This window comes from Piliocolobus tephrosceles, chromosome 4 (genome assembly GCF_002776525.5).
Source record: "Piliocolobus tephrosceles isolate RC106 chromosome 4, ASM277652v3, whole genome shotgun sequence".
NCBI lineage: Eukaryota > Metazoa > Chordata > Mammalia > Primates > Cercopithecidae > Piliocolobus > Piliocolobus tephrosceles.
Window position 1 is genome coordinate 110,981,456 of NC_045437.1, and position 9,868 is coordinate 110,991,323.

Here is a 9,868-nt window from a genome sequence, read left to right on the forward strand (position 1 = left end):
ACTTGAGGTCAGGAGTTGGAGACCAGCCTGGTCAACATGATGAAACCTGTCTTTACTAAAAATACAAAAATTAGCTGGGCGTGGTGGTACACACTTGTAGTCCCAGCTACTTGGGAGGCTGAGACAGGAGAATCACTTGAACCCAGGACGCGGAGGTTGCAGTGAGCCAAGATCATGTGACTGCGGTGCAACCTGAGCGATAAAGTGAGACTCCATTTCAAAAAAAAAAAAAAAAAAGTCAGGAAAGTAACAAATAACCAATCATCACCATCAAAACTGTTACTGGGCACTGTAATGGGCAGGTGCTGGGACTGGCCAGGCTTGTGGGCGGGGAAAGCACGCCTCTGCCCAGGGCTGGAGGGACTTACGTGGAGGGGATCTCCTTGTTTCCTCCTGCCCTGACTCTGCCTTCTCTCCGGGCACAGCTCTGAGCCCAGAGGAAGCCGAGTCAGCCCTGGAGGCAGCGCATTATTTCACAGAGGACAGCTCCTCAGAAGGTGAGTGGCCACTGGACCTGACATGCCCAGCCAGCACCCTGCAGCCACCGCAGCCTTCCTGCGGGGCTCGGGCAGTGGCCAGCAGTCACACCTGGGCTCAGGGAGCAGGCTGCATGGGGTTCTCCCCAGGGGACCACGGGCTGGGCCCTGCCATGCTGGCGGGGGCTGGGGCCGCCCCCTGTGGATGTCCTCACTCCTGTTTCTCTTGTGTCTCTGTCTTCCTGGACCTTGGCTTCTCCCCGCTCTGCCCCTCTGCCTCTCCTCTGCTGTCCCTTCCAGCATCTCCTCTGGCCTCAGATCTGGATCTTTTCCTGCCCTGGGAGGCTCAAGGTCAGTCCCTGGAAGGCAGGGGCGCCCCCTGTACCTCCTAACACTCTCCTGCACTATCAGGAAGCCTGGAAGCTCTTTGTCCCAGGGACCCCTCTGGGACTTCATCCTGCGGGGAATAAGTCCTGAGAAGGACCCAGAACCAAGCCACTCCTCTGCACGGCCTCCGCGTCTGCTGTGGGTGGGGAGTAAATAAGGCCCCCGCACTAGGCACCAAGCAGGCCCAGGGCATGACCTCTGCAGCCACATGTTAGAGATATTCTGTCTTCATGTGAGTAGAAAAATATAAAATGCTATCGGAGCATGTGAAAGACAGCGTGGCTGAGTGGAGGCTAGAAAGAAAAGTGGATGCTTTCCTAGGAAAAATCTTCATGCTCCACATCACTTTTTTTGTTAAGGAAAAACACGTATGTTGAGTGCCTGTTAGAACTCATCCCTGTGCTATGTTTAAGGCCTGTTGGGACCATCTGATCCCAGGTGATGGGAGCATTCTAGGCCCTGGGCTTTGGCAGTCAAGCTGGTGACATGCAGCACACTTGCAAAACCGACCATAATGCCACCTGGTGATTTCATGTGGGGGATAATGCACACCAAGGAACTGACTCAGAAAACCAAAAATAGTGTGTACCAAGATGCCCATGGCAGTCCTGGTGACAGTGGCAGAGGCTGACTTGAGCTTGAGGACCTTGATTTCAAGGACAGAAACTACAGAAGCAGGTGCACCTTCTGTTGTACGTGGAACCAGCAGGCCACTCTAGGCTTGTCCCGCATGCTTCTGGGAGCGGCATGATGGTGCAGAGCCCTGGCCTCAGGCCGCATGTGGCCCCCAGGAAGCAGGGCTTCCATTCCAGGGTGAGATGTCTGAGCCCAGGGAGGTGTGCCTTCACTGCCACCACACAGCCAGCAAGAGCAGCTCAGAACTGGGTGCTGCCAACCTGCCTGAGGTGTCCCCACCAGCCACACTGCCTCTGGGGAACAGCTCCAGGAGAGCTGGTCGGCTGCTTCTCTCCTCAGGTGCATGTTCTCACACAGGGAGTATAGTGCATGCCAACTCCAGCAAATGTAGTCCTCGAAATTCCCCGAAACGCTTCACTGAGCACAGGAGCTGTGCACAGACAACCCCTCTAACAGGCACAGCAGGCACTGGTGGAAGGGGTCACTAGGATTCCCCTGAGTTCTAGCAGGAACTATAGAATTCACTAGTCCTCAGACTGGTCCGTAGCCTGCATCATTGTTCATTTCAGAACCAGCATGTTGAGACTTGAGGAAGTGAGGGTTTGGCAGCTTTTGTTTTAACCCGACCAAGTGCGGGAATGCTCAGGCCCTGGCTGTGGTGCCTTAGGGCGGGGCGGGGCGGGCCAGGCAGGAGGCATGGCATGGGGGACCTGCCCCCAGGGCCTGGCCTGGGGCTGGCTGTACAGAAACACAGACTTTATCTCTCAAGGACCCCAGGAGCTTGCAGTCCCCACAGCAGAATGTTCTCCATGTTGTTTTTATTTTTGCGTTTGTCCAGAAGCACCACCACAGGAAGAGCAAGAAGGAAGTGGCAGTGAGGAAGTCCAGGAAAAGAGAGGAGGTACAGGCCATTCTCTGCTGCTGTTCCTAGAGACCCCCGCGTCGAGGCACTCTTGCTGGCTGGTCTTTTCCCCAGTCACTGCCAGGGAGCCCCCTACCCTGGGAGATGGCGGATGCGTCCCCCCATCAGGGAGCGGGCCTTGGGGTGCACAGGAGGCTCCACGCTCTCCACCAGCCCCACGGGCACCCAGCCAGCCCCACCCTCTTGCCAGCTTCTCTCCAGCTGCCCTGTGACTCCTCATCTGAGGGAAGACAGTGTGGACCATTGTCATCAGCTTCGGTCCAACCACTTCAGCAATTTAGTGGGAACCTGTGGCTGTTCTGGGTTGTTTTCCCATGCCCACCTTCCCAAATGCCAGGGTGTTTTGTAACAGGGCTCCGGTAGCTCCATGCCAGAAGACACCCAACCCTTCCTCTCCCTGCTGTCAGCCCCCAGCCCTCTCTCTCACATGACAAAGATGAATCTCTTTCCTCTAACCTGCAGAGGAGAAGGGGACCAGCTCTCCGGACTATCGGCACTACCTTCGAATGTGGGCCAAGGAGAAAGAGGCTCAGAAGGAGACAATTAAGGATCTTCCCAAGATGAACCAGGTAAGCTCCATCAGAGCCCACAACAGACATTTCTGGAGAGTTCTGACCAAGACTGGGCCCTAATATCACAGCACCCACACTGCAGCATCTCCTGGTGGGTGGGAAGGCTCCTCGCTGCCTCTAGAGCCCATTAGTCCTGGTTGCCAGTCAGTGATGATTCCAGAAAGACAGGAGGCCAGTTGTTCCAGGGCCTTGTACAGGGGGATGTTTCCATGGTGACCGCTGTCCAGATTGAGTGAGTGTCCGTGAACCAGGAGCCAGAGGCTCGTAGGCTACCTTTGACAAGAATGCGTTCCACACCCTGCACCCTCCCAGCCCTGCCTAGGGTTTTGCACACGCAGGCTCACATGCACCCTCCACAACCACTCTTCATTCACTGGTCTCGCTGGTCAGGAGCGTGGTGTCTTGCTAAGGGTCTCATAGCCAGAAAATGGGAGACCCCAGCTTCAAACTGCAAGTGTTGAGCCAAAGGCAAGTCTGGAGCACCAGCCTGACCATGGCCCTTGGGTCAGACCCACAGCCTAGCTGTGCCTAGTAGGAGACCCTGCAGTCTGACCGCTCCCCTGGCAGGCCTGGAGAGTGGGCACCACGTGTGATGAGGATTCTTCCCATTCTTGAGCCAGGGGGCCTAGATGTGTGGCTTAAGGACTCTAGCACCCACCCTCGTCAGGACCTCCCTCCCCAGCTGACCCAGGCTGTTCTCTCCTCACCATCACCTTCGAAAGAGCTTCATTTGGCCGGGTGCAGTGGCTCAAGCCTGTAATCCCAGCACTTTGGGAGGCCGAGACGGGCGGATCACGAGGTCGGGAGATGGAGACCATCCTGGCTAACACGGTGAAACCCCGTCTCTACTAAAAAAATACAAAAAAACTAGCCGGGCGAGGTGGCGGGTGCCTGTAGTCCCAGCTACTCAGGAGGCTGAGGCAGGAGAATGGCGTAAACCCGGGAAGCAGAACTTGCAGTGAGCCGAGGTCCGGCCACTGCACTCCAGCCTGGGTGACAGAGCAAGACTCCATCTCAAGAAAAAATAAAAAATAAAAAAAATAAAGAGCTTCATTCAAGGGCTGAGTTGAGGTTGCTTCTGATTAAAGCCAAAGGTGATTCTAAAACACAACGGAGAAGTCCTTGTACTGACCGGATTTAGAGTCGTGGTAGAAATCCATCTCCCTGTGCCAACAGAACAGACCTAGAAACAGGGAGGCTCCAGGTCAGACCGGCACGCTCTATGTGCCGAGAAAGGCAGCTAGAGGGGAAAGCCTTTTGAAGAGCTGTGTGGCCTTGGTCGAGCCACTCTCCCTCTCTGAGCCTGTGTCCTGATCTATGAGATGGGACTGATGAGGCTCGTGGAGATGATTAACAAGATGGCAGCCAACATCCTTAGACTGTCCCTTGTCATCAGTTTGGCTAATACGGACCCGTCTGACTGCTCTTTTACCATCTCCCTGTTCTTCTGTTTTTCTCCTTAAAAGGAGCAGTTCATTGAGCTGTGCAAGACGCTTTACAACATGTTCAGTGAAGACCCCATGGAGCAGGACCTGTACCACGCCATCGCCACCGTGGCCAGCCTCCTGCTCCGCATCGGAGAGGTGGGGAAGAAGTTCTCGGTCCGCACAGGCAGGAAGCCCAGGGACTGTGCCACTGAGGAGGACGAGCCACCAGCACCTGGACCCCATCACGACGCAGCCAGGGAGCTTCAGCCCCCAGCTGCAGGAGACCCCCAAGCCAAAGCTGGCGGAGACACACACCTCGGGAAAGCCCTACAGGAGAGCCAGGTGGTGGTGGAGGGGGGCAGCGGCGAGGGACAGGGCTCACCCTCCCAGCTGCTGTCTGATGATGAAACCAAAGACGACATGTCCATGTCCTCATACTCGGTGGTCAGCACGGGCTCCCTGCAGTGTGAAGACCTCACAGACGACACGGTGCTGGTGGGAGGGGAGGCCTGCAGCCCCACAGCCCGCATCGGGGGCACTGTTGACACCGACTGGTGCATCTCCTTCGAGCAGATCCTGGCCTCCATCCTGACGGAGTCTGTGCTGGTGAACTTCTTTGAGAAGAGAGTGGACATTGGACTCAAGATCAAGGACCAGAAGAAAGTGGAGAGACAGTTCAGCACCGCCAGTGACCATGAGCAGCCCGGAGCTTCCGGCTGAGGCCTGCAGGGGTGAGGCCTGGTCCGAGCTGTCATCGGTGGAACTGGCCTCATCTCCTGCCTTTCCTCCCTTATCAGTTTTTCTTGAAAAGTGTGCCCCTCCTGCTCTCCCAGGAGCAGTGAGTTGTGAATGGAAAGAAGGCTGGTGCAGACCCAGCTGCCTTAGACAGATTCCCTGGGCCTGCATCTCCCGGCGCTGGCTGCTTCTGGGCTCAGGAAGAGGCTGTGGCTCCCACCTTCCTTACACCCGCTGGGAGCACGTCTTGCACCAGCTGCACCTGCCTAGTGTTAGAGGCTCTCAGATCTGCTCTTGCTTGCCTCATACCTCTGTGCCCGCACTGTGGCCAGGCCAGCTGAGTCCCTCCATCTGTGGATGCTCTTCTGCAGCTGTGTGGTGCAGGGGTCATTCCTGCCGCTTGGCACCAGATGGGGGGCATGTGCTTGTTGGGCAGCGAAGTGATGGAACCCTCAGGTGCCCTCCGGGAACCTGAACCTCCTGAATGAGGAACATGGACAGAACACGTTTACCGCAGAATGGTCGCTGCGCTTAGGCGTGGCTGTACACACGTTCTCAGCTCATCATCCTTTCCAGTAACTTTAAAAGCACATCCCTCAGATCCTGATATATTTCCCTGGATTCATTTCACTTGGCTAGAGATTACACTGTGCTCAATGCCTTAATAAATCCCTGAAAGAAATAAAACCCACACTGTGTGCAATGCCTTGCTGTGGCCCCCAACCACTGCTTAGGCCTCCCAACTTCTCCCCAGGCCAAGTACAGGGCCCTGGCTGCATTCTGGAAGTTCAAGACAGTCCTCTGCAGGGGGTGGAAGAGTGCAAGGCCTGCCAGGTCAGATGGAGAAGCAGAACCTGCTGGTGCAGGCAGGGCAGGTCCTGACCAACCTGCATCAGGGGATGCCCTGAGCTCCACAGGTCTTTTTGGGCAGGAGTCATGAGTCCTGGTGAAGGAAGTGCATCCTCAGGCCTGGGCTGTAGCAAGCTGTCTGCCCTTGGGTTCAAGAACCAGACTGTGGAGCCACAGGTGACCAGAGGGGGCCCCAGGGCTGAGCCACAAGGATACCCTCACTTTGCAGGAGGAGCTGAAACTGACCAGTGTCCAGTGTTTGCCCCCACATGGGGCTACTCTTGCTTCTACTAAAAGATATAGCAGTTACCCCCTTATCCACGGGGGATACAGTCCCAGACCCCCAGTGGATGCCTAAAACCACAGATAACAAACCTTATACATACTGTTTTTTCCTATACATACATACCTGTGACTTAAGTTTATGAAGTAAGCACCTTAAGAGATTAACAATAATAATAAAATGTAATGGTTATACTGTAATGAAAGTTGTAAATGTGGTCTATCTCACAATATCTTCTTGTACTGTATACTCATCTCTTCCAGGTGGCTGTTGACTCAGGGTAACTAAAGCTGCAGAAGGTGAAACTCAGAGGTACTACTGTATATCTCTGTGGCTGCTGGTTTTGTTTTAATTAAGTAGCTTTGCTTTTTTTTTTTTTTTTTTTTTAAGACCGACTCTTGCTCTGTTGCCCAACCTGGAGTGGAGTGGCGCGATCTTGGCTCACTGCAACCTCTGCCTCCTGGGTTCAAGCAATTCTTCTGCCTCAGCCTCCCGAGCAGCTGGGACTACAGGTGTGCGCCACCAAGCCCAGCTAATTTTTGCGTTTTTACTAGAGACAGGGTTTCACCATGTTGGCCAGGCTGGTCTCAAACTCCTGACCACCCGCCGCGGCCTCCCAAAGTGCTGGGATTACAGCGTGCGCTACCATGCCCGGCCTGCTTATTTGTTTGTTTTATCTTTTTTTTTTTTTTTCCTTTTTGTGGAGAACGGGGTCTCGCTGTATTACCCAGGCAGGTCTCGAACTCCTGGGCTCAAGCTATCCTCCCGCCTCTGCCTCCCTGAGAGCTGGGATTACAGGCGTGAGCCACCACCGCCCGGCTATTTGTTTGTTTTAGAGACAGACTGGAGTACTGTGGCATGACCGTAGCTCACTGCCGCCTCAAACTCTTGGCCTGAAGTGATCCTCCTGCCGCAGCCTCTCTAGTAGCTGGGACTACAGGCATGAATCACCATGCCTGACTTTAATTTCCTTTCTAGTATTTAGACAAACTACCATAAAATAATTTCAAATGATTTATACCAAAAAGACTGTTCTTGGCCATAATTAAGATATAATAACCCCACACAGTTGGCAGTTTTAAGTCTTACATTGATTATATTCAATCAGATTTGAGTAACTTGGAATTTGGATAAATGCCTTTTTTGTTTTTTCATTTTTTGTCTTTACAGAGGTAAGATAAAAATGTTTTTAATGTGTGGAAGTATAAGCTTGTGAATACACCAAAGAAATTAAACCAAAGGATAGAAAAGAGGAATCTGGCCTAGTCACATGAAACAATGTACAAAAATGTACACTAGTGCTTTCATCCATAAATCATTCAACCTGGGAAGATAACTCAAAATGTTTAACAACCAGAACAGTAACATTAAATAATATATAGATAATACAAATTAAAAAATGAAATTTTATAAGTAAACATGAATATTTTAAAACTGCTTACCAAGTAATACAAGTTCTATCAAACCACTCATCAAATCATTCTAATTTCCAAGAAAAATACTATACACATGAATTCTTAAAAGATTACAGGTTTATTGCCAAAAGGAGAAAAATACACAGAAACGTAGAAAAACAATTTTTCCTAGTGCTACAGATTACTCCTCAGTATTTTGGTATTCATTCTGTATTTTTTTCAGAGTTTAACTGATGTCATATATGAAATGTTTATTCTACTCTTTTCATTAAGCATAAAACATTTTTTGCAGATGCCTGCCTTCTGTTCTCAGCTACAATAACTCAAACGTAGAAATGAAGGAAGACCACCCAAATGAGAAACAGTATTCACGGCTTGCTCCAGCAAGGGAGTCAGAGACATCACAGGTGTGGGCAGGTGCAAGGGCCAGGGGATGGAAAACGGGGAAGGCTCCAGGTGGTTCTGACTGCAGGCTGTTGGAAACTGGAGGTGAGCTAACAAGCAGGATGTTTTCTGTGACTGGCTTGGGGAGAGTATTCCTCTTTTGTGGGTTGGCTCTGACATGGGGAGGGTGGTACAGAAAATAGAGGAGTAAGCAGTCCTGACTACGTCCTTCCCACACAGCGGACTGCCCGGTTACTGCAGAGGCTGCAGTTTCTTGTCATTCATTATCCGACCATTGTCTATTGGCATATTGTCTCTCAATTTTTTTTTCTGATAACTACTTACTGTACAAAAGTTGGAGAAAATTTAAAAATTAGCATTACCTACAACCTTAGCCACACACACACACACCCCAGAAAATAATGCCGGTGTCACAGAATTCAAACAATGTACTGTAGTTTTGTAACCTTGCCTCTCCACAGCACGGTGTCACTTCAAACTCGAGTTCTTGCTGATAGAACTGCATAAGGGTCCGTGCCGTTCTTCAGAACACCGATTTCCGTTTCTTCCTGGTATACTTCAGGGAACACTAGGGAACGAATAATCAATCACCTGGGTGAAGGGATTCCTTTCTTGGGGTAGCAGTATTGTCAGGTTCCTTTCCACGGTTTTGCATTGGACCCTTCTCCCAGCATCCTGTAAGAGGGGTAGCTCTCCCCGCACCCTTGTCAGGCTTGGGCGTTTTCTTCACCGGGATGGTTTCTGCTGTTAAAAGCGAGTGTCGGCCGAGTGCAGTGGCTCACGTCTGTAACCCCAGTACTTTGGGAAGCCGAGGCGAGCAGATCACTTACACGTCAGGAGTTCGAGACCAGCCTGGCCAACATGGAGAAACACCATCTCTACTAAAACTACTAAAATTAGCTGGGCTTGGTGGCGGGCACCCGTAATCCCAGCTACTCGGGAGGCTGAGGCAGGAGAATCAAGCCACTGCACTCCAGCCTGGGCGACACAGCAAGACTCTGTCTCCCAAAAAAAAAAAAAAAAAAAAACTCGCTTTTTAATTTTTCACTGTGCAAAAGTTGGGGGAAAAAAAACATAAATTAAAATTATAACCCTAGACACAGAAGGTTGTAGGGTTGGAGGTAATTTTAATTTTTTTTTTGTATTTTATTTTCCAACAAGGTTACAACCCTAAGCCACGCAGGGTTGCCGCGAGAGCGTCGGGCTGCGGGGGCGCCTCCGCCCTCCGTAGGGTGGGCCTGGGATGCTCCCGGGGCGGCAGGGGGGCCGGCTTCGCGCTCTCCGGGAAGCTTGGGTCCGCTGAGCCCCTCCGTCTCCCCGGATTCCTCCCCGGGCTCCGGTTCAAAGGCTAACTGTTCGCTGCTGCCCACGGCAGCGCAGGCCGGGCAGGGCGGCCCCTCCGCCCCGCGCTGTGCAACAGCCCAAAGAACTCGTCAGCGGAGGCCCTGCTGTATCAACTCCAGTCTCCCCAGGGCCGGAAGCCGCTGCCTTAGGAAGATGCGGGCGCTGCCCTGGTCAGACGACAAGTCTGCGACCGGGCATCCCGCACCCACCGGGACCCATGACTCCTTCGACATCGGAGAGGCCCAGACGACCAGCGAGAGGCGCGGTAGGCTAGAGGGATCCCAGTGCGCAGGGGCAGGGCCACGGCGGCCGAAGCGAAGAGTATACGCGCAAGCTGGGCGGTGTAGGGGACTAGAGCGTCGCGAGCGTGTACGTGGGGTGGGGCGGGGCGCGGCGGCCGAAGCGAAGAGTATGTGC

General features: G+C 52.8%; 1 protein-coding gene across 1 annotated transcript in view; it reads left to right on the forward strand.

Annotated features, from left to right (window-relative positions):
- The window catches only part of TBC1D9B (TBC1 domain family member 9B), a 44,825-nt gene extending 38,338 nt beyond the window's left edge, over window positions 1-6,487 (forward strand). Inside the window, exons 12-15 of the mRNA XM_031935505.1 lie at window positions 303-497; window positions 2,338-2,400; window positions 2,884-2,990; window positions 4,460-6,487. Of these exons, the coding sequence (XP_031791365.1) occupies window positions 303-497; window positions 2,338-2,400; window positions 2,884-2,990; window positions 4,460-5,140 (1,046 nt within the window). The 3' untranslated portion in view covers window positions 5,141-6,487. The remainder of the gene's footprint in view (window positions 1-302; window positions 498-2,337; window positions 2,401-2,883; window positions 2,991-4,459) is intronic.
- Window positions 6,488-9,868: the final 3,381 nt, after the last annotated feature.